Source organism: Copidosoma floridanum, unplaced genomic scaffold, assembly GCF_036245765.1.
Source record: "Copidosoma floridanum isolate Cflo_tuat_1 unplaced genomic scaffold, Cflo_Japanese_pri ptg000025l, whole genome shotgun sequence".
NCBI lineage: Eukaryota > Metazoa > Arthropoda > Insecta > Hymenoptera > Encyrtidae > Copidosoma > Copidosoma floridanum.
Window position 1 is genome coordinate 4,903,372 of NW_028321902.1, and position 25,805 is coordinate 4,929,176.

Sequence of the window (25,805 nt, forward strand, 5' to 3'; positions counted from 1 at the left end):
TTAAAACACTCGCTAAAGCGTTAAACGCAGCAACGCGTGTCCTGGCACAGTCTTTGACGCCAATGTCTTTCCAAATTACCTTTTTTTTTTTTTTTTTTTTTTTTTTGAACCTTACTCTGCTTTACTTTTAGTACGAGTCGGTTCGCGTGTTACTCTAATACACTTTTAATAATTTTAATACATGCATTACACGTAGATATTTTTAATTAATTAATTTTTTTTTTGTTTATTTTTATAGTGACCCTGTTTATTAAAAGGCTTCGTAACATAAGTTGCTTTATACTTTTCCATTTTTTTTTGTCTAAAGTCGTAGTATAATGCAAACAGGAAAGTATACAGTTCAGTTGCGTCGCTTTTAAGGGTCAGTTTGTCATTGAAAACACCAATTTTCCCATACATCCGAAGCTTTCAGCGAAAACCTTTTTTTTTTTTACGCAATACGTATTGTTTGACTATTTGATTCAACGAAATTTTCAACTATTACTATACATTATGATTTAAGTACTTTAGAAGATGATGATGTTTAAATCACAACGTTTTGTACTTTTTTAAAAAAGCAATACAAACTTGCAGCCGTATTTAAGCAACGCAATTCTATTTTTACGTTTTATACTCTTGAGTCCTCGAAATTACGAAAAAATATTTAAAAAACGATCTTACTAACTATAGTAACGTACTAAAAAATAAATATCACTGAATGTACAAGGAAGTTATCTGTACGAGGGAAGACATTGCGCCACTTATTTGTCAGTCGGATCTTTCGACTATTTTTATTTTTTTTTCTAAATTCAACAATAATTTATTTTTTTTTTCTAATTCTTATCGTTTCAACGATCGATTTTTTAGATTATTTTTTTTTTGCACTCACCACCACTCGTCGTAAGCTGCATTTAATAAATGATAACAAATAAGATAAAAAAAATAACAACATAAAAGATGTACTAACAAATTCAAATTTATTGAAAAAAATCGTTTTTTTTTTTTATTTATTTAACAACATAAAAATGTCAAACAAAAAGTGTATGTATTCGTATGTGTATGTCTGTGTGTAAATTATGCATACATTAAAACTAAGTGTAATAAAATAATGAGTCATTTCAAAATAAGTTATACAATAATACTATATTATATTCTACATCGATTTAAAGCTCGTATGTTTTTTGTTTATTATTTGTTTGTTTGTTTTTTTTTTCCTACGTCAGTCACACATTTTACTTTTTATTCACAATCTACAAAACTTTCGTTACGAAGGGTATTAATATTATACTCACGGGCGCAACGCGATTTTGCAAATTTACAAAAGTTACAAAGATACTTTGTTTGCGCGTGTGCACGCCGTTAGTTCCGTAATTTCCTTACCCTTCGATTTTTTGCTTAAAGCTTCCGTTCGCTTAATAACTACGCCACTAATAATAATAATAATAATAATCGATCGTCGTCTAAAATTACACAGAAAACAGTCTAAGGAGTAAATGTGTATACCGTGGGGAAGTGGCAAAATTCTTTCTTCATTTGGCACGCGTTTCACGATTTTATATTCAATCTTCCTTTATAATCTCACGTGTATGTGTGTGTATGTGGGTTTGGCACGTATGTTTGAGCCATCACTTTTTCATCGTATTATCATCACGTACATACATATATGTATATATTGGCACACAACAGCACATCGATTATACAGTATTTTTGTGAGTCGCGTTCACCTGTAACTTTAGCGAAGATTTTCCTTCTGTTTTCCTTCCCGTGAACCCACAACGTACAAAAAATATACCTCGATAATCTAGCGCTCGCCCATCGAATCGGCAAAATACCCGTGCATCACTTATGTGCGACGTGTAAAAATTGTTCACGCCCAAACGCTGCAATAATCGTTACTCGGTCGCACTCGGTGTACACGCATATATATATTTCACCGATTTCGGACACCACTTCTCCTAACATTACAATTATTATTGTTATTATTACCATAGTAAATATTAATTCATCGTATATTTATGTATGTATTAAACTTGAAAAACTGATGAAACGAAGAGGAGGCGAGCGCGCGACTCAATATCCTATAAAAACTAATTGTATGTGTATATATATATATATTATTTTCTTAGCTGATTGCCTTGTGTTACGGTGAATTTTGGAATCTCAACGCCGACCGATCGACCCGCACTGGCTCGACATTTGCTCTTCTTGTTGGGCGAACCGATCGATCGGCGCCGAGTTCGCGCTGTAAGTTAAGGCCCCTGCACTAACGGATTGCTCTACGCCACAACATGAATTGCCCGTGCACGCCGATCACGTTTTTTTTCTCCCTCAATGTTCAACGCGATAACAAAATTTCTCCTGCTGGAACCGTTTTTTTCTTCTTCTCTTGTTCACTATATTACATACATTCATGTTTGTTGTATCGTGTCGCTTTCGAAAAATTTCAAAGGTCCGAACGATGGAGGAAAAGGAGAAAAAAAACATGGACGAAATCGCTCACGACACGGCAATTACTTCGCTACGGAAATACATATGTATACCAATATTAAACGCACAAGACATTATACATATTTTATATATATATATCCTTACGAGAATTTGTTTACACACCGATGCTTATTTTTTTTATTTATTTTTTCTTTCCCGCAATCACCTGTATATGATAGCTTTTTTTTTTGGTTTTTTTTTTTTTTTTTTTTTTTTGTTTCTTTACCATATTATTACTGTGACTGTAAAATACACGTATTACGAGAGCGTGACAACTCTAGGAGCGATTTTCACGCTTTGTCGCATATAAATCTGTATATGATATGCGTACGTACAACAAGTGTGAAAACCGTCCCGCTAATACGTTAGCGTCGAAACATTATCGAAAGTTTATGTACCGCACGTTAGTGACAAAAATTTTCCATACGATTGAGTTTTTTTTTGTTTGTGTACGTGTGTGTGTGTGTTTGCATAAGTTTTCAGTAACAAAAATTATTACACTTTACATGTACAGTTATTATCATATATGCTTCTCAGCTCTAAATACTTTGCCTTACTTTTTTTTTTCTTGTTATAATAAATTTATTAATTCATTTGTTTGTTTGTTACGTTATATATTTGGTCTAATTGTTGACCTACATTTATAAAAAATAAAAATTTTCAACCCCGTAAAGTCTATAAGTGACGTTATTGTTTTTTTTTTTTTTTTTTTTTTTTTAATCCTTTTATTTTTTTTTTACGACAATTGAAATTTACGTACAGTTAATCTCGTTAAATCTACTAATCGTGCCGATGTTTAAAAAATTTTCATAGAAGAATATAAGATTATCGGTGTAATTCAATTCATCTTTGAACCATTTTTTTCTCTAGAAGATGAAAATTTAATGAAGAAAAATTGTCGAAATCGGAAGTTAAGAGTTTGATAATATTTGTAAGGAAATGTTATCTGAAGATATAGATTTTCTGTCATTATACGAGTTTAACGAGTAAGTGTGTCAATGGATACGCTTTGGAGATTATGACATTTTTTTTGTAATACAAAGATTTTTTAATTTATAGTATATTATCATTTTTATGCATTTTAATACCTTTACGATTATTAATTTTTTCTTTTTGTTTAAGAAAGGACCCGAGTGAACTTGGTACACGCGAAAGAAAATCTTTTTTGGGCTCATATGAAGATTTTCTTTATTCTTGATTGTTGGTTTTTTCATAATACAAGAAAGACGTACTATGTAGAATCATGAGCAAAAATAGAGTATTTTGGGGACTCAGTCTTCGTAATTGCATTTTTTTTTCCCATCTATCGATCGTCAAAAAATAAACTCCGTCGTTGCCGCCGGGCACAAACGGCGACCTGCGCGTATTTAAATTTTTTCCTATTATTACTTTTTTCATAAACGTAACTTGCGAAAGACAATAGAGTTTTCTACAGTTTTTTCTTTACAAAAAGTACTTTTGGTGACATTTTCAAGTGAAAAACACCTTCACTCAGATCTTTCCTTAAGTACACAATGATATGTTAAAACAAAGTCGATTATTTGCTTGATAATTTTCATTACATTTTAATTGTTATTGTTTTTTAAAATTATTATTTCTTCGTAACTCGGCGCGATTCAACTTTTACATTATGATGTTGCAGAGATATTCATATATGTTAAATGTAACTTTTATGCGTGTAGATATATATTTATTCATTCATCGATGCAGGGATCTGGTCCGCTTTGATTATGTTGTAAGTAGCAGAAAAAACTTTTTTTTGTTAATGTATTTCATCCCTACTCTGTCTTGCCATATAGTGGCTAAACATATTTTTTTACGATTCGCGACAGTTCAAATGAGATGAGAATAAAATAAAATCTACTTTTGGACAAACAAAATGAAGCTGATGAAAAATGAAACGAAATGAGGTTGACGTCAGATAATCGTGCAAGTAAAAAATATTTAGCTTTTCGCTCAAACCTACGTCTTATGTGATGCGTTTTTAAAAAGTCATCCTTAACTATACGAATAACCTATTAATCAATTCTAATCACAGCAATATTTATTGTTGATATACACAATCATACAGCTTTTCTCACTTAATTTTTTTTTTGCTGTAAATTTATACTCTTTACTTTATTCTTAGGTTACTTGACAGAGGCTTGCTTTTTTTTCTCTCTCTCTCTCACCGCTTGTTAAAAATCCTTCAAATTCACTAATAACTGCGCATTTTTTTCAGGATGTCGCAAAATTTTGACTTTTTGGAGCATTCATTGGTCCGCTCAGAGCATAGAGATATTGTACTGAACAGCAATACATCTATGACGGTGAGGGTATATATAATTTAATTTCGCAAGGGAGAGGGACACACACACACACTTAATTTATTATATTGTTGATTGCAAAATAATCGATAATTTCCACAAATGAGTATTGAACACATTTTTATCTTTTTTATTTAAATCATACACAATAAATAACAATTTTCATGAGTAAAAACAAAAAAATAGCGTTTTATAAATTACGGTGTAAATTTCGATTTAATAACATAACAATAATCTTACTAATTATTGTCATAAACAAACATCAACAAACAATTTCGAGCGTCGTTATTCAACAATTAAAAACAAAACAAGTTTTATTAAATAAGAAGTAATTAAAATTCGAGCCGAAACGTATATTTTATATCCACGTTGCATTACAGTACAAATAAACGACATGTGTATACAAAAAAGGCACTTCGCGCAGCTCGCGATATTGTTTCGTGTTTCTTCAATAAGCAAATATGATTGTTTAATACTTTCGACCGCAACGGCTGTGTTCTAAAATAAATAAAAGTTCGAAAGGTAAAGGGACTAGACAAAAAAAATTTAGTGATTGCAAAGTCTTTTTTACATTTACCTATTGCAAGCTTTATCGACAGACTATTACTTTCGAATTTAGAATTTAAAAAAATACAATTATTTTCGAAGAGTTTCAAGATATGTACTTGTTTTAATTTCGCCTACGTTTGATTAGACAATATTATTATAATTATTATAATTGGAATTACAAGTCTAGAGATACTGAATTCACTTTTGTAACCAAAACCATAAATGTAGTGATCATAATAATAGTATAATAAAAAACGAAATTTGATTCATGTACAATAAAAACTACTACTTAAAAATCAATATCAAAACTCGACTAAAATATATAATATTTACAGAAGAAAAGAAAAATATCGTTTTTCAAAAGAATAACAATCCATAAAAATAATTCAAAGTATAAAAAAAGCCAATAATATACAAATAAGTTTAAAATACTTAAAAGCTAGCATCACCGTAACAACCAAGTTAGTGTATATATAAATCTAATTTTTTTTCATGAGTGCTAGATCGTATTAAAAAATTTTTTTTTTTTTTTTTCAAATAAAAAATAAAAATTTAACAATCGAGTAAAGTTTTTGTCATTGCTCTTTGGCACACGCCGGAAGCGCAAAAATTTATGTAGATATGTATACTTATGTTGATGACATACGAGAGCCTTGTGCCAAGTACTTTCGCTGATGACTCTTTGAATTTAACTTGTTTATTGCTTTTTCCGTCCCTCTCGAATTTCAGTTCCTTGGTCGTTCGAGAGATTTCGGAAACAATTGAAAACTACACTGCACACGAAATCCATTATCAACAATAATTTCTACATCTTGATCACACTTGATTACAGTTATATATCATGTACATAGTGAGTGAATAAAAAAAAATTGAAAAAAAAGGATAGTGATGAAGTAGACCACCTAAGACTGATGTTTCATAAAATAAAAAGCATCACTTAAAATTTCGGAGCAAATGATGCGCGGGTTTCGAGAGAGGGTACCGTATGCGCCTTTTAAATATTTTCCGTCATATCGCTTTCTCTTGCTAGTACTTTATCTAGTTAATGTTCTTTTCATTTTGTATAATAAATATATATGTATTGTATATATATAATATATCCTTATTTGTGATCCATATTATAATTTTCATTTACGTTTTATTACATTTTCTGCATCTACTTTTACTAATTTTTATTTACCTTTTTATGCCGCACGAAAAGCCACTTATTTTCCAATGTTTATATATTACGCACAAACTTAAAATCCGCTTTTTTAGCCACTTCCCATTCCTTTTAACAATTGCTTTCCTCCAATAATTGGTAAATGCCGAATTGAAGCGAGTCAATTTTCAATTTAATTGAAAAATTCTCTTTAGTTTCACTAAAAAAAAAAAAATAATTTTTCTCTCCGTCTCTTTTTAAAACTCAAGTAACAAAGTTACCAAAAAACCCTTTTATTTTCAATCGCTCGCTCTTATAAAATTAGTTCAACGAAAAAATTCACAACGCTTTTTGTACATGTGTCTAACTTAATTTCTACACGCGATATAATAAAATTGATTACGATTTTTTTTTTTTTTTTACTTTTTTTATAATCACATAGCTAAAAATCAGCTTTCATCCTAATAGAATCAAATCACAATTTTTCGTAAATACCGTAAATCAGGTAAAAGTCGTACGACTTTTTTTTTCACAAAAGTAAATTTTTATTCTAAGGAAAAAAAAAAATTGTCCCGTTCATGTGACTGTTCAACGCGTTAATAAAAAATGCTGACTGTTCGTCTCGAAGAACGTAGATTAAAATCCAATTTGATATATTGACGATCCAATGAACATATCGTATGTATACGTTATTAATAGTGATATACAAGTCCCTCTGTATATGAATTTTTTGTGTAAGCTACGTATCATTCATACCCCCCCCCCCCTGTAAGTATTCTTTGAGTTCCCATTCGAAAGAACCTCCGCATGTATACATATAATGTGTATGTGTGTACTCGCGCCTTTCGGTTACTTTTTGTTTTACTTTTATTTATTTATTGTTATTATTTTTTTATTTTTATTAAATATAAAAATGAAAACTAACGTATCTTTGGCTTGTTCCCTTTACCAATCGGCAGCAGCGTGTCTCAGCTGCGGCGAGCTAAATGTTTTTTTTTGTCTTAAATTTTTGTTCGCTTGATCATTTTATTTTCATCTTTAAATTTTTTTGTACAGTTTTGTACACTCAAGTGTTTGTTTTTTATTATTATTATTATTTTTTTTTTTTACAGATAACCCACATTGGCCTAATATAATACGCCTACTACACAGTGGTTGTTTTTTTTTTTTCCAACGACACAGAACGTCGCGAATTCCTTCAATTTCCCAACTACATATTCGACTCCTTTTTGTGATGTGTGTTTACGTGTCGTGTGTCTGAGTATAACGTCGCATTGGAACAACTATATACTACAAGTTTCATACCCTCCCCCTAACGTACTTTTTTTTCCCTTTCAATAATCTCACACGTTTTTTTTTTTTTTCCTGCCTGGGATAAAGAAAATCATTGCCCTCCACCTCGAGCGAATTTCCGGTTGAACACATAACACCGTGGCCCAGGCCCGGTTACCTGCCACCCCTCTCCCCTCAAGCCTCTCAGCGCCGTTCCGACGACACACGAGCGTCCCTTCTTCCCCATCGTAATTGCAATGACAAATCTGCGTGCCTCGTTACCAAGCCCAGTGGACGTCGCCCGCGCGTCGTCATTCGGCAACGGAGCTCTACAAACGGCGCGATCAAAGGAAACGACGACGACGACGACTGAGCCGGTATCGCCGCGGTTTTGCTGGAGGTTCGGCGAACTACTCCCCTAATGGATGGGCGACTTGACGATGTGGTTTGGCGTGATGTATTGGAACGCCGGTACAGCCAAGCCGCCGGTCTCGAGCGATATCCTGGAAACAAAACGAGCGTCGGGTTATTGCATGGGACTCCTTAAACAATACGTGTAATGAGAAATAAAATGAGATTTGGCCAAAAAAAAGTCCTTTTTTTTTTTTTCATCTTTGTTCAATTTTGTTGGCTGCGTCAGCTACTTTTTTTGTTTCCATTGCCGACACAGTGAGCGTTTTTCGATAAAGAGATGCTGTGACTTTTGTAAACTACATGTTTTTCCATGTGGGCCATTATTTTTGATAAGTCTCTCGATCGAAAAATGCTGAGATAAATAACAAGAATGTAAAATTGTATAGAGGACCATTTATATGGCATGCTGTGGGCGATTGAAATTGATTCGTAAGAATGGCCCTTGTTGTAGAAAAAACAGCCATGACATTTATAATAAAAGAAAAAAAATACACACGTATGCGAAGAAAAACGTAAGTAATATACATTTGTACTTTATTATATGTATTAAGTATAAAAAGGTAAAGTGACAAGTTAAAAAAACAGTGAGTAAAAAAAAAAAGTAAAAATCCTTTCTTTGTTTTTTTTTTTTTTCTTACAAATGAAATCCGTTTCCTTTTTTTTTCTTTCCACTACCGTTTCGTGACAAAGTTTGAATCTGCTCGATTGTACAAAGCCAGACAGACGTGGCTTTGCCAGAGAAAAAAAAGCACGATTAAACGGGATCAGTAGATTAAGAGGAGTAAAAAGGAGGAGCGGATGGTGCTTACCGAAGACGGGCAGGAGCCTGGGTTCAAGTTGGTTTGACGGATACATCTTCTTTCGCTCTTTTTCACTTTTTTTTTCTCGCTCACCACTTACTTATTTATTTCTTTTTTTTTCGCTCCTTTAAACACATCCTACATTATCGAGAAAGTACCTCCGTTTCATCATCACTTTGGCACTGTTCTTTTGAACTCTCTCTCTCTTAATTATATCGAAATTAAACATAAAATTGTACATAATAAATATATATAAAAAATTAATTGAATCCCGAAACTGCTGAGCATCATCTAATTTATCAATCAAGTTGATAAATGTAAAAGACAATACAGAAACAGCAACTTTGGGTCATATGTGGGGAATAAGGCTGAAAGAGCTCTTGCGACACAAGTAATGTAATTTTTTTTTTTTTTTTTTTTTTTTTTGTATTAAACACGCCTATCTCTTTATTTCAGTAAGTTGATACAGAAGTATGGAATAGACGTAAATTCCATTTGTTGAAAATTAAATTCAGCGCGACTTTTACATATCAGTGTCCTTCACGCTTTCACATGTTTTCGCTCACTGTCTGACACTCTCACTCTCACGTAGTAATCGGAACCAGTGTTTCGACTGCTTTACACACTTTTGTAAATCTTATACATATATATATATAAAAAAAAGGATACTTTTGCATCATAACAAAAAGGAGAAAGAGAAAGATTGTACAATCTTTACAATTACTACAAATTGGAAGTAACAAAATATAAGCTATCGAAAATATTGATTTAACAATTCTTTTTTTGTATTTTATTTAATTTTTTTTTTATTTTGCCGCATGTATAATCGTAAAAATGGTAAAAATAATGTGGAAATATCGATTCACTTGTGATTCATTCGACGTCGGATCCGTGCAAGGATCAAAACAAATCTTTAAAAAAAATATGGTGAAAATTTATTCTGATTATCTGATTAACAACCGAATCATTGCGCTTGTTGATTAATTGATTCGTTAATAATAATATTAAAAAAAAAATATATATTAACCGAGGACTGTCGTCTGTTTTCGGTTTGATTTCATTCTTTGATCAAATTTTTGCGGGCGCGCACGCGTTAACGTTTTGGCGATCTTGTATAATCTGTACAATCAAAAAACGAGATAGCAAGAAAAGGACAAAAATATAAAATACCGTTTACACGCTGAAGTGGTGACAAACAAGGATAATTGGGCTCTTACATTCTAATCTTACAATTTTATGGATTCACTTGATCGTGCTATTTACTATTTTAGAGTGTACGACTATACGTATATGTATGTAGAATAATTATTGTGTACGTTGTTGTTAAGTATTACAAGAATCATTAATCCAAGTATACCGGAAGTTACCATCTAATATTTCAAATGGCCAAGTTCTATTTCATTTCACTGTATTTCCTGTTTTTTTTCCCTTCCCCCCTTTCACTTTTTACGCAACGTTTACATGGCTTGTGTAAAAAATTTTTTTGTTTCCCAACCATTTGCTGAAAACGTATCAGATAGTTACATGATTATGAGATTTTTGTTAACAACTAGACTATTTTGAAACACATACGATGTTTAAAACAGATTTAATTTTATGGATGATAAATATGTTTTTTTTTTTTTTTTTTTTTTTAGTAATTGTTGGTACAATCGCACGCTTGGTTCGATTTCTTTTCGCGTTCACTCGCTTATAAACTACAAAAAAGAGGAAAATATTTATCAAAAGTTGAAAAAAAAAAAAAAAAAAAAAAAAAACGAAGAAGAAGATTACATACACTACAAGATTAGATACAGAGCTATGGATATTAGAAAAAATCGCGATTTTACAATATTCAAAATTTCACACTTTTTTTTTCACACAACTGATGTGACTATCCTATACTTGGAAAAGAAAAGGACGCCAGACAGATGATTTGGCTCCTCTGGGCTCATTTGATCAACAAAACTACGATTTCCTTCGAGTCGTTACTTAATAAAACTTGAATAAAAACTACTTGATTGACAAAAAAAAAAAAAAAATAAAACAAAACAAAAAAAACTATAAACTAAGGTAGCTCGAAAAAAAAAAAAAAAAAAAATTCCTGATTCCTACAATCAAAGAACTTGGTACACGCGGAAAAAAAAAACTCTAAAAGCAAAAGTTTACAATATTAGGGATAGGGAGAAGGAAGAAAAAAAAAAAAAGAAAAAATCACTCGGAGACACAAAAGTCGCCGCTAATGCTGTGACAATCATAATCATTGTTATCATTAATGGAGCCATCGCCGTTGTTGTTGTTGATATTGTTGCTGGTGCTGTCGTCTTGTTGTTGGCGGACTCAGTAGGGATTGTACTTGGCTCTCTCCGACTTGAATTTGCCGCTGTCGATGGGTCCCGGGGCACTGGGGCTCCTTAGCCGGGGCGTGAATGTCTTGTGGGAGCGGTGGACGCCCGTCGTCTGGACCGGGAGTGCAGTTGCAGCCGCGGTGGCGGCGCCCCCAAGTAGCTCGGTCAAGCCGCCCAGGGCGGATAGGCTCGACAAGGCGTTGAGGGCGCCTGGCTTGCTCAACAGCTGGGCCAGTGGGATTGCGCTCGCCAAGGGAGAGGCAGTGGTAGTTGTGGTGGAAGGGGATGTTGCACCGGTTGCCCCAGGAGTGGTGCCGCTGCCGGGGTTTTGGGTATTTTGGGCCTCTAGGTTAGCTTTCTGCAGTTCGACACTATGGGAGAGAAGAAAAGAGATAACAAAAATCACACGTCAGAGGCTTTTTTTCTTTCCATCTTATTCCTCTTTTTTTTCAAGGATCTGGTTTTTTTTTTCCTTTCTTTTCCGATGGGAACTGGCGTGGTTTAAAAAGAATTATCCTCCGTGTGAGTCTTTGTCCTTTGCAACCATTTACCAAGTATTTCAAGGACACTCGTACCATCAAGAGGTACAGTTCCAAGGATTCGGTTTGGACAAAATTAAGCGTTAAAGGAGCTTTTGCTTGGGTTACGAATGATGAGGAATTTTTGGTTGTTGAAAAAAATTAAACAAAATTCTCTGTTAACTTGTGAGTAAAGTGTTTATGATTGATAACTAATGGTATACCCATGGCATAAACTACCGTCACGGTTCAGATAATTCTTTCCAACTGGTAAGTACCCATCGAAAAAATTATTACAGTATTTTTTTTTTTTTTCCTTCGTGATAATTGGTTCTAAAATAATTTTTGACCACGTGTGTTTTAAAAAGCAAGACATACATGGTATTAAGTGATAAAAATAACAATTGAGAAAAAAAAATTAGAAATAATGACCGACCCAGAATGACAAACATATTTTTCAAATAAATTGTAAAAAAGAAAAAAGAAAAAAAAACATTAATGGTAATAACAACAATGACAAGTGTACGATAAAGAGTTGGTGATTAAAAAACTTCAACTGGATGGACATTGTGGGTCAATCATGTATGGAAGAACGAAGATAATGTAGTTGGAGTTAAGTGTAAATGAGTGGAGAATTCACGCAATGACTAGAGAGCCAGAGAAGAAGAGAATTAGTGAAAGTAATAAAGTAAATCAATATCATTAGGAGGAAATCATAATTTTTATGGGTAAAATATTAATATATTCAGTGGTGTGTCATTTGTAAGATCAGTCGTTCGATACCATTGGCAGTCGATTGACTGAAAAAGCAAGCAGGAACTAGGTTCTTGTATTTCCAGAAGCAAAAAATTCATCAACACAAATATATACACCGTTTAATTTTCAAAATTCAACAGAATAATGCATGTAAATACAATATTTTTATTGGCGGATTGATGCTTCTAAGCAATTTTTAGGATAGGATTTATGTGTCTCAGTTAATCCCATTTTTTTTTTTTGTTTTTTATTTTTATTTTTTTTTTTTTTTCCTTAATAGTTACAACCAAGTCCCTGCTTCAGTTTAAAAAAATAAAATAAACAAAAAACGCAATCTGCACTTTACCGATTGGTTGTATGAACAATGTAAATGTGTAAAAAATATATATATATATATCTCAAGTAAAAACATATTAATAATACATTGTTAGTGTAATTGCCGGGAAGAGAAGAGAAAACTACAATCCAGGAGGAAAAGTGCAGGTCGCATCTTGGATACATGGAGTGCAATGTGGGGAATAATCAATAATAAAATACGCAATAATAAATTACTTGGTAAACCAAAAAAACATTAGGGGGGATATATGATATGGCATTCATTGGTAGTATTCAGCGGTTGTTTTCAAAATTTGTTTTTAATGCACAGAAGTAAGGTGAAGAGTGACATATCTGGAATAAAATACATGGCGGATTATAAATTTAAAGCGATGGATATGTTTGTACATGATTGGTGATACCTTGGATATTTTTTTTTTTTTTTTTTTTATGCGTAAACGTGTTTATTTGTATGATAATTTAATAAAAAAAATAATAAAAGGGTTACACTGAGAAATATTATGTGTTATTGACACGATCTTCTCACACACTTGATAATTACAAAAGAAAAATCAACAAAAAATTTTATTGTGTGCCAAGTTATTTTTGTTTAACAACTAAATAAAAAAAAATCAATAAACTACAACGAAAAAAACAAAGATTTTTTAAGTTATATCCACAAATCACCAAATGATGTACTAAAAATTTCAATACCGAAACGTGTGACGTGAGCAAGAGTGATTACTGTTAAAAAAAAGGGGGTGAAAAAGCTTAGCTAACGAGAGGCCTCCACTTAATTGTTAAAAGCTTTTAAAAATATTAACATTAACTGTTGTTAGTTATAAAAAAACAAGAGGAAGCCCCTTCGAGGTTAAGGATTTTTGTTTTCGCAGTTTATTTACAGCTCGTCAAACTCGGAGAAAAAAATACATTGTCGGTGCATGAAAAATTAAAATTAAAATCATAGGTATAAAATAACAACTAAAACAAGGTGAAATAAAAATCATAAGTTGTCCAATCCACATGAACGAATGAAACTTTTGTCTCCGAGTGCAGTAGTTCGGGAAAAGGAATTACACGCTGCCAAGGATTAAATGGAATCCTTTATCCTTAATGATTGATTTTCCTACGGAAAAGGGATATTAAAGAGCTTTTTTTTCGTACCGAAAGTAATGCGACACTTTTTTAAAATAAAAACCATAGTAGTGGATAAAAAATATAAAATATGCATAGTAAAATAGTTTTCTCGACATACTTTCGGTACGAGTATAGATCCATTTCTTCGTGATGTAAAAGGAATGGAGTCAGTGATCAGGGGAGTTTACACCCTAGAGATCGTTGGGGAAAACAATGTAGTCACAAGTATGCGGGCGGACAAAAATTGAGTCTTCGGGATTTGAATTGATTCACTGGATCTGGACCTGGAAGTAAGTATGCAGGAAACCTGGAAATAAAGGGATTAGACAAGATAGTACGACGTTCATCTTGCTGAACTGCTTTTTTTTTTGTATTTTTTAAATTTTTGTTCCATATTTCTCATTTTCCTCCTTGAATCTGCCACTGCTGCTGGTACTGCTGCTTCCGCCGATATGCTTCGCGTCACTGATGCTAAGTTACATCTATCTCTTTAGTTTTTTAACATACGAGCTACAAACTTGGAGATGGTCCATCTCATACTGTTCAACACGCATCTCTTATTGCATAATGTGCTCGTTAAATATATATGTTTATCTACCACTGATACCTGATTGCACAGATTTTTGTGTAACGCCATAAAATAATCCACTGTTTTCCTACTGGCATCGTATCATTTGTAATTTACTAGATGTATTGGGACAAAGTATTGACACACTACTTAGTTCAGTATTCTCGTAACGATAGAAAAAAAAAAAAAATCTTCAATGCCGTATAATCAATGTTTAATTTAAATATATTCTCATAGGCATTATAAGGTTTATCGTTACGAGAAAGAGAATATATTTATAATTTATTCCTCTTTATGATGATGATGATGATAGAAGAGTGACAAATAGTACAAGGACCACAATATCGGTAGTCACACGATTTCGCAACAAAAAAAAAACCCATGTTTTTATACATCTGCACACTCAAGAGAATTTTTCTGGATCAACTATTTTCCAAGTACACTTGCATCGTTTACGTAAATAAGAGCACACACATCAATCAATTTTGACTTTAGGTCAAAGAAGACACACTCGTAAAATGAACCACTGACCAGAAACAACATCACTTGATTCACAGCCTCAATTAATAACAATAAAAAAAATAAATAAATAAAGAAATAAACAACTCAGGTAAATATTCTCTAAGGAAAGGTCGCGTAGGTGGCTCTCGCGTCGAGCCGCACTTACCTCATGTTGATGAGATACTGGGCGAGGGCGACAGAGTCCGGGTTGCCGGTAATGGTGATGGTGCGATCGGTGGGCCCACCCTCGCGTTCCTCGCAATTACTGATTCGTATCATGGCCCCGGATATCTGGCGTATTTCGGCGATCTTGGTGCCGCCCTTGCCGATGATGCAGCCGATCAACTCGTTCGGCACCGTCATCTCGTGCGTCTGATTGTTGGCGGCCGGCTGCTGTCGGTTCGTGTTGTTGGTGCGCAACTGGCTACCCGCTAGTGCTGCCAATGCTAGGCCGTCAGGTCATAAAAAATTTTGAATTAACGATGTGATGGTAGTAGATTTTTATTTTTTTTATTTTCATTTCTCTTTACTATACCTTTTAAGGGCAGTCTAGACATCATTAGAATTTCCTCATTTATCGGTCATCACTTTATTACATTTTTGTCTGAATAAATACTTATTTTGTGAAATAACTTGAGAATAAATTAAATCTAAATGAGGGTCGTTCTACCGTCAGGTGGCAATAGTGTACCCGTGTAAGATTTTCACAGAACATTATCTATGTATTCAATGCATATATAGTTATACTTTTGTGGAAATTGTCCACGGGTACACTATCGCCACCTGACGGTAGAATAACCCTCACTCGGCGTAATTTGTGTAGATTTAAAGAAGAAAAATGATAACTACGAAGTTACACAAGTGATACGTCATTATAATATACATAGTTTAGACAATATATAACATTCTAGTTCTCATTTGAACTCTTGATCAATATCACTAAATTAGGGCTTGATTTATTCTTTGGAGTTTCAAAAATACTCGTCAACTCGTATTTTTTAAATGAAATAGCTTTTTGCTTAGTCCATTACGTAATAAAATCGAAACAATTTAACTGATAAGGTAAGAAACTATAACAATATCTATACTGCCTTAAAGGGGACAAAGTGCCCTTCACACAACGATCTATCTTACCGACGAAATGTTGTTTTTTTTTAAATGTTTTCAACAGTTTTCTATGTATGCAAGCCCTTGGAGGGGCTAAAAAAGCGATCTAAGAGCCCATGGTGAGACAGTATTAATTTTATTTTGTTAAATTCAATATCCGTACCGGAAAACAATATTCTACCGGTAAGCTAGATCGTACTTGGAAGGTCGGCATCCCCTTAATGAGCAACTTAATTTTTTTTTTTTTCCTGAACGACAGTTTTAACGAGACTGGCGCTCGAGAGATGAAAAAAAAAAAAAAAAAAACTCGAACGTAGCGCAGCAGATTTGATCCGGGGGGAGAAAATCAAGTTCCTCCCAGGCGCGGAAATTACCTGCAGGATTGAGACCTCCGGTGTTGGCTGGCGCTGCGAGGCCGCCTAATCCCAAGGCGGCCAGGCCAGCCAACGGACTGCTGCCGAGCTTACCCATCTGCAACAGCGGCGAAAAAGAAAATCGCAAAAATGTTGACGGTGAGTCGTGGCGTGAAACACAAAATTACAGCATTCGTCATCAGTGTTCGTGAGAGGTTTGCAATTTTTTTTTTTTTTTTTTTTTTTTTTTTTTTTTTTTTTTTTTCTGTACAGGGTTTGGGGAACCACACTACACTTTTAATGATCAACGCGGAAACACCAAAACAACTAATATACGCGCGGAAAAGTGCAAGAAATGTACCCTTCTTTTCTCCCCTTCATCTTTGTTCTTTTATAATTTTTACTCACAAGTTTGACTTTGATTTCCTCTTCACTGAACGTTCAGTTATCCTCTGGCAAAAGAAAATGAAAAAAAAAATCGATTGCTCGACATCTATAATATGTACGCCATTTACAATATAAATATATATGTACAAGGTATAAATAAGCGCATTAATGCACTGAATCAGGATCGAAGTGAGTGAAACAAGCCTCCGAGCGGAGCGTCATCAGACTCGTGTTTTGTGATTCTCGGTTCGTTATCGAATCTCACATCGAGCGTTAAATTGTTATCCCTAGCTTCGACAGGGTACAGCGAATTTCTCGAATAATTTTCAGCTAAAAAGGGGGAGGAGGACAGCAGAAAGGGAGACGCTGATGTGTCGTACACAAGCTGCGTCGTTAATGACGCCCAGATTGAAGTTAATGGTCTAGAGCTAGTGGGGGGATAGGGGGGTCGCGTCGCGCGTAAATCGAGTTTGAAATACGCGCTGCTCCCTCCCCCCAACCGTCTGGGGGTCTCTCCCCTGCTGCAGCCTCTCCCTGTGATATCTTTGCTTGAAAGCGCGCGAGCCTACGCGATCCCTGCAATTTTCCCGGCTAACGTTTACACGGACAAAGAATCGTTAATGAACATTTCGTCGCTGGTGATCGACGGAGTTTGAATGAGGTAAAATTACATTTTTCATTTAGTCGCGGGATCTTGTTTTACATTTACTTAATTAATTTTTTGCTATAAGTGTACTTAGTACTTCTAACTTAGTACTAAACACAATTTTTTTCAGCCAAAGTATTGAATTGCAATTTGAAAAAAAAGAAATTAATGTATTAAAAAATTTTTTATAAATACATTTTTTTCCAACAGATTAAAGTAGAACTCAATTTCTAATATTTATTTCACTCAGCTGTTAGATTAAAAAATCTCAATTTAATAGTGTATTGTAAATTAAGGTAAGAAAAAAATTTTTCGTCGAAAATAATACACTTCATTTATATAAAGAAAAGTTTTTTTTTTATTGCGTTTAGAAATCAATAAAATGATTGTACCTAAATTGATTTGTTTTAATTTTTATAAATCATGTAAATATCTAAATAAATGTTCGTGATACAATTTTTTGAAAATGACACTAACTAAAATTGTGACAATGTACCAACTAAATGCTGCGTCTAGAAAAAAAAAACAATTCGTTCATGCATAGTACGTAATATACTCATTATATAATGTATTTGTCGAATTGATAGGGAATCACAAAACACGATTTCACGTTAAAAAAAATCTATGAATGAATAAAAAAAAAGGGGAGAAATCGGAGGGGAAATTTGATGAAAATGGTTGCGATATTGAGTGTTCGCTTTTTTTTGTCTTTTTGTTCTTATCTCCAAATAAAAAATAAAAAATCACAAAGTGTTTCAATTTTTGCATTGAATTTTCTTTCAAAATTAACACATTTGGGCAATTCTAATCAAAATAATAGTTATTTTGTTTTCAATTTAATAAGTTATTTTTTATATGAAGCCAAAAAACTTCAGTTGACACTACCTTTGACTAGAATGAACTAAATGAGTCCAAAAAATTGTTGTGTTGTTCATCGATGACATAGATTTGAATGAAAAAATGATGAATGGAAAAAAAATTATACTATAAATATTAAAATTAAAAACCGCTTTTTGGGGACAGCCCACCCTCGCTGTGATTGCAGTAACTTGAAAAGTTATTTACTTTATTAAGGGAAACAAATTAACATTTTCTCTTTGTTTATTATGACGACAAGAAAAGCAGATAAAAAAAGTGGAAATGAGAGATATTAAAAAAAGTAAATAAATAAATAAATTACACATTAAGTCACAGACAGGAGTATAAAGAGACAATTCAAAGATCATTAGAAGTTAAAGGAAAAAAAAAAGTTGTAAAGCGTATAAATACTTTCGAGGCAAGCGAAAAAGATATTAAGGTAACAAAAAAATAACGTGAATGATGAGGTGAAAGATGACGTTTTGTATAGTTGTTAACTCAATATTTATCATTTTTTCAAGAAAACTAAAAAAACTACAAAAAAAAAAAAAAAAAAAAAAAAACAAATATAGTTTTCTTGCAAGTTGCGTAATATAATGAAACATACAAAGGTCTAATGATAGTTGCAGGATAAGAGACGAGACACAAGGAGGCTTGTATAAATTATTATCGTCTGATGTATGATGATGTGATCGGAACGTCAAACTGACGAATCAAAAGAGTAAAATGTAGAAAAGCAGAAAAAAAATGATGTATGAAGTAAGCTGCAAAAGCTGAGAACGAATGTATGAATAGTCTCGTTACTCGAAAAAAAGTTTTTTTAATTTAAGATTCAGCAACATTAAAAAAAAAAAAAAAAAAAACCTTTTTCCAAGTGGTAAAAAATTGAAAAGCAGTTGCAAAAAATTGTAGTGTGAATGAAAAAAAACTAGAGTAGAAACAGCGTTATGGGAATTAAACATAAAATTGCGTAAGAAAAAAAGAGCGGTAAGGACAAAAATAAAAAAGAGAGTGAGGCATAAACGCAGTATTATGGGAGGCAGGTGGAACAGGGAGAGAGAAAAGACCAACGAATAAGCGCATGTAGAGAGTGACCTAAAATCTACCTTTTTCTCGTGCCACGCATGCATAGATTCTTTACGTCGCTGTATTCTTGAAAAAAATCCCAATAACCAACCAATCGTACAAACCACCACCACAGATATACCAGCAGGCCTTTTTTTCATTCCTATTGTTTCTTCCAAACGACTTATAAGCCAGTTTCGTTGTTTGCCTTACTTTCCCTCGTTGTAGAACCTTTACTATTTCTCACAACAAGCCTAGCGCAATAGACGTTTTTTTGCAATGAAAAGCTTTACAGAGGCAGAAAAAAAATTGTTTTTCCTTTTTACTTTTTACATTCACTTTTATAAAAAGGGGTTGTACATTTTTTTTTTTCAAATAGTTAAGTTACCATACATATAAAGGCAAAGTGATAAACAAGAGCCCGATAAAGCGTTGACCAGGAAAAACTTTTAAAAACCATCACTTCGACCTGAAGATTGTGAGAGGAAATTACCATTGTAGTGATGAAATTTTGTAAAGTCAAAACGAAAAGCTCTTTCAACAATATTTGACGTTAACTTGTCCCGGAAAACCCATTAAATTTAGAGTAGCAAAAAATCAGTATTTTAAAATCACAAGTACCACATTAGATAAAATAGAGAAAATATTACACTTTTCGATTAAGTGGATAAAACTGATTCCTAAGAATCATACATTATTTTATGTTACACAATATAATATTCTATAGTTTAATGATATCTCACAACATGATCATCGAGAAGTAATTTCTGGTATTAATAAAGTATTTCATAACACGAAAAATAACCACTATTATTTATAAATATTAATCTCTATTATTTATTAGTTGAGAAGGTGAAATATTTTTCTATACAATTTTTACATGATGCACTAACATTTAAGAAAAAAAAGCTCGTAGAGCACTATTAGCGACAGAGAAAAAAAAAATCTTTATCACAACAACGCTCGTATCCAAGTTTAGAGTCAAACTACTTGTAAACTGAGAACTTTACCTCCCTCCTCTTTTTTTTTTTTTTTTTTCATAAACAAGAAAGACGAAGAGGAAAAGAAGGTTTCCTTTAAGAGCAGAAAATAAAAAATATGAAAGACGCGCGGGCGGGCGTACTTGTGACGTGCGAGTATGTGCGAAACGCGAGTTCACTCGGTTGCGCGTGAAAGCGACGCCGAGGCATATAAATTACGATCGATACCTCACGACTACTACTCCTCCTCCTCCTCCTCCTCTTATATTCAATAATTCAGTCAGTCGCGAAAGATGCAAATGAGAAATGAAGACTCGCCAAACGCGCATTTGTATACATGTATATTCGCCTCGACTATGAATAGAAGAATGATAATGGGATTACAGAATCAAAGAGCGACCCGGGCGCTTTAATGCACTTTTCTCCCGAGTTTCTCGCGACTGCACACTGCTACGAGCTCTTTTTTTTTTTTTTTTTCACAAAAAATGCTGATGTGTGCTCGTACGCGGGTGTGTTTACAATTAGGAAAGTCCGCGAGAGTTGCATTTTCAAAGTATCCTCCCCACCTTCTGTGAGTTGTTGACGTCTGCGTGCCTCTTTTTTTTCCTGAGTTTGAAAAATTTAAAAACCCGGTAATTACGAGCGAAAATCAAAGTAAAAACTAAGAGGGACCGGTTTGCGCGCTCATTAGTACGCGGAAAAAAGGGTGGATTTTGTATACGCGTACATACGTGGAAGGCGGCCTTCGGTAATTTAAGCGCTTGCACCTGTGCAAACAGGGTTTTGCGGGGAGTTCGATTTTCCGACCGGGTGTGTGAGCGAAAAATTATAAATTTACTCGCGGAATTGGTTAAATTAGCCTCCGGCAGCGACTGGAGCTGAAATATTGATCAGGGGTCGAGGAAATTTGTTTTTCTTTTTGTTGCGGTACGTTTTGTTTGGTTAACACGAATAAATGAGACTGCGCTACTTTCAAACTTTTTTTTTTATTACGTATAACATAATAATTAACAAATATTTTTTCATCGGAAAACAGTGAAATTTTTTTTCTTTAGAAAATCAAGTGAACTTTGGTGCTTTTTTTGCTGCATGAATTTTAGATTACGTTTAACACTTGAAAAAAAAAAAACTATTCACAATTCGATGATTAAAACATTTTTTACGTATTGAAAAACAAATTTAAAATATTCAAGTTTATTGTCAAGTTTTTTAATAAAATACAAAAATACTTTTTATTAAAAAATTCTCTTCCAAATTGGTTTTACTGGAAAAATTTTTGTTAATCAATGTGTTATAAATAGTAAAAAAAATCTTTTTAGCAGAAAATAGTATTTCAAAAAAAGTACATGTGTCCAAGTCTCCACATGTGAATTAGATTCTTACACAAAAATCATGCTTACTCTAAAGTCATGAATTTATGATATTCGAGCATTTATCGCGCGTGTGAAAAATATGCGAAAAAAAAAGAGTCCGAGGAGGTAGTGGCGAAAAATTCGGGGTTTGCAGGTCGCGAGAGCATCGATCGCTGCCTCGTCGAAAGAGTCGCGATGACAATGGGTACGGAAAGAGAACGGGCAAAGACACTGACGAGGCGAGAACGAAGGGTTGCGTTTTCGAGGAGAGTCCCTATTGTGCAGTGACGCGTCGACCGAAAAAAATTCCGGCGCTGGCGAAGTGAGAAAAAAAAATTACGAGATGAAAAAGCGCGGAAGAAAATTGAACAGAGCAAAAGAGTCAATTATGGTATTTTTTTGTAAAAAAAAAAAAAAAAAAAAAGGAAAAAATGCAACAGAAACAATATTCGGTAGTCGAATGACGAATAGACCAATTTCGGCTCAATTGGGGGCAAGAAGCGACGCGAGCGTTGATTGGTGGAAGAGAGTTGTTGGGTAGCGCGTGTTGATTTTGACTGATTGAAATATCGTAGCGATATTTTTCATTAATTTCCACAATTCTGATGTGAAAAAAACAAAAATAAAAAATTGTATTCCCTACACGTCTCACAACTAGTCGCACAAACACGCGTGTCTTTCATATTTGTGATTCTTTAAAAAGTAGAAGTCATTTTTTTTATTTTTTTTTGTCATGCACGTAAAACGACATTTATCAGTGTTGCTCCACTTTTGGAAACAGAAATATTTAGTCCGAATTTGTTTTTGTACTGAAACACACTTTTTTTCAATCAATAGAGTCTCTCGCGAGCAATACTTGTTCAATCCAATTTTTCCGTTTGATCGCTGTACATTCAATTTTCTACCAATACACGAAAACAAAAAACGCTGCTCCAAATATAACATTAAACTTATTTTTATTTCTGACATCAAACACATAATTACGTGTGCATAGGGCAAAGTGGAAAAAAAAGTACATTGTAATTAGATAGTGTGTGTACATAAATTTAATAAAATTAGGGAAAAAAGTAATAATCGTGTTTAAACACACATACATGCAGGAGAGCGTGCAAAAGCATAGCAAAAGAGTAAAAGCGGCCGTCGACAAACGTCCGAGGTGTACGTTTTCTCGGCTTCGAATGTAATTTTCATTTTTAACCAAACGCAAGACTATTCAAAGTCTTTTGAGAGTCTCGCGGTTAAAATGTACCACCTCGAGCATCGTTCCTTGCAAGGCAGACACTAAAGTAGCTAGGAAAAAAAAGAAAAAACATTTAAAAAAGGAGCATATTAAACAACAAAGAGGTTAATTTGCATCAAAGGGGTGGGGGTGGACACATTCAGAATTAGTAAGCGAGCAGAAGAACTTAAAAAAAAAGGGGGTTAAAGCCAGGCTTAACTGGGTGGCCTCAGCACAAGGGGTTATAAAAACAGATATATAAATATATACTAGCCAGGGTTGAGAAGTAGTTAGGGCCTTGTAAAAAGGGCAGGGGCTTGGATCAAATGTTGGAACGTGAGTCGCGTTTTTTTCTTTCCTTCTCTCTTCATTCGACCGGGCAACAACCATTAGAACATGTACACAGCACATTTTTTGCTGTTTTCAGTTGTAGAGTTACTGATTTTTTTTTTTTTACTTCTCTGAAAAGATTGAAAGAAAAAAAATGTTGCAACAACGAATATTGTGTTAAACATCACTTTGTACGTAAAATAATATAAGTAAAAAAAAAAAAAAAAAAAAAAAAAAAACATTAACCATTAAACGAAATCGAGTTACGAATGTAAGCAAACAGCTATGCATCTTTGTGCAAGAATTGTAATTTGCAAAGTGGAAGAACAAAAAACTGGAAACAAAACATTTAGGTTGCTTCGAACGAAAAGAAAAAAAAAAAAAAAAAAAAATCATACATCAAGAATTTGTAATATCAAACATTGAGATCGGTCTAGCAGGAAGAAAGAAAGAAAAAAAGTTTCATATGGACATTGGTCGATTTGAAGGGGGGGAGGGGGGAGGAAAGAGGAAACTCATATAGTCCAGATACAAAAAAAAAGGGGGGGGTGAACTATATCAGCGCTCCAAGCATACCAATATTGTCCACTCCCCATATATATACCATACAAAACAACTACGGCCTTATATACTGCCTTCGACAAGTACGACCAATCACTGAAATGTTTGTTTTTCGATACAAGTGACGGATGTCCCCCCACCGAAGGCAGACGACCTGGACTTGAAAAACATTCATCGTTCCTCTTTTCAGGTAAGTGAGTGAGTGGGGGGAAAAGGGGGGTTAGGTACATAAAGAGAGATATTTTGGTGGGGGGTTAGGGGGGGGGGTGTACTGGAATGGGGGTTATTTGGTGGGGGGTTGGGGGTCTCGGAGGTCACGAAAAACAAAAGACTTACGGCGTCTGCCACGAGGTGTGCGGGCGGGAGGGCTGCCTGCAAGTGTCCACTCTTCAGCAGGGGGTCGGCGAGGCCTGCCACGCTGGCGTGTAGGGAGCTCGGGTGTAAAGGATGATGGTGGTGGTGGTGGTGGTGAGGGTTGACGGCAGCGGCTGCTAGGTGGGCGGGCAGTAGGGGATGATGCCCGTGTGGTGAAGCTGCGAAGGGCGAGGAGGGGTGGGCCGCGAAGGGCGAGGTATGTAGAGTTTGGCCGTTGAGCGAGGGCGGGTGGGGGGCTGTCCCGACAGCGGGGGCGGCGGACATAGGCATTACTGTACTTACGTCCGAGTGGGCGGGCACCGCGTAATTACCCTGGATGGTGAAGGCTTGCCCACCAGCCAGGATCACTGGCCCACCAACTTGGGGTTTAGGGCGATAAGGGATCGTGGCACCTTTGGGAGGGGACTGAAACAGAAAGCAGACAAATACGACGATAGCGTCCAATATTAAGGACACGTACACGTACTGTGTAGTGAGGAAAAAAAATTTTAAAAATTCTTTTTAATTCTTTTTTTTTTCCAAAAACAAAAATCATAATTCGAATGCATGTAGTCATAGGCAGGTATACAGCTACATGTACAAAGAAAAGGGGGGGGGTGGCATGGCGGGGAGATGACAGAAAGAGAGAGAAAAAGAGAGACTGGACTACAGTATGCATATTATTATGTTGGTGTTGGATGGTAGGCACTACACAATTGGTTTTTTTTTTTTCTTTGTCTCGTATGTATTATTTGTCGACACATGTATGGGAATCGAGGGGCTGCTCACTCCTTGAGTCAGTAAAAAAATACTTTTGTGTTATAAAAGTTAATAAAAATTTGGTTCAAGTACAGTCCTCAAGTAGTATGTAACCCCTCGATGTGCATATCATTGTGAGGTGTAATTTGTTGTTGTTGTTTTGGTCTACTACTTTTTTGGCTGGTACCTACCGATTACACATTTGATTATCAACTGTAGCCCACTCTCCTTTAACGTATCTCACGCATCTCAGTACAAAAAGTCTAGTTTTCTGAAAAAGTAACGTTAACGTTACAAATTTTTATCTCACCAGCACGCCTTGAAAATTGGGGGACCAGGAATAATAATAATAATAATAATAACAATCTGTACCATGTGCTTATAACATTAACATTTGAAAAATTAAGTTTTTCTTTAAACAAAAATTCACCTGACCTATGACTGAGCACTCGCGTCTGTGTGTATACGAAAAACGATCGCTCAGAGATTTCATTAAAAAAAAAAAAAAAAACTTTTCAATCCACCAACAACTGAAGTTTCTCGACGTCCCAAGCAAAGCCCCCCCCCCCCCTCCATAAGCAAATCAGCAAATACACAGTCACGAGCAAGTTTAGCCGATAAAGTAAAAGAGATTCGATTACTTTGCTGTTCCGTTTTTTCTCCCCAACTCTCCTTTGGTTCATTGACAAACCGATGAAACTCGCCCACAATCGTTTCTCCTATATACACAAAACGCTCAAACATATTGTTATCGTAAACTTAAA

At 34.4% G+C, this 25,805-nt stretch overlaps 1 protein-coding gene across 4 annotated transcripts in view; it reads right to left on the minus strand.

The window, feature by feature from the left end:
* Positions 1 to 4,873: 4,873 nt before the first annotated feature.
* Positions 4,874 to 25,805, minus strand: part of mub (poly(rC)-binding protein mub) — an 80,173-nt gene continuing 59,241 nt past the window's right edge. For 2 of the 4 annotated variants that reach the window (XM_089595232.1, XM_089595233.1), the window contains 4 exons: positions 24,265 to 24,708; positions 16,552 to 16,648; positions 15,237 to 15,516; positions 11,026 to 11,646 (listed from right to left, as the gene is read on the minus strand). In XM_089595232.1, coding sequence (XP_089451358.1) covers positions 11,268 to 11,646; positions 15,237 to 15,516; positions 16,552 to 16,648; positions 24,265 to 24,708 — 1,200 coding nt within the window. In that variant the 3' untranslated portion in view covers positions 11,026 to 11,267. Of the gene's footprint in view, positions 8,238 to 11,025; positions 11,647 to 15,236; positions 15,517 to 16,551; positions 16,649 to 24,264; positions 24,709 to 25,805 lie in introns of those variants that run through there. The other 2 variants (XM_089595234.1, XM_089595235.1) reach the window with 2 other exon arrangements.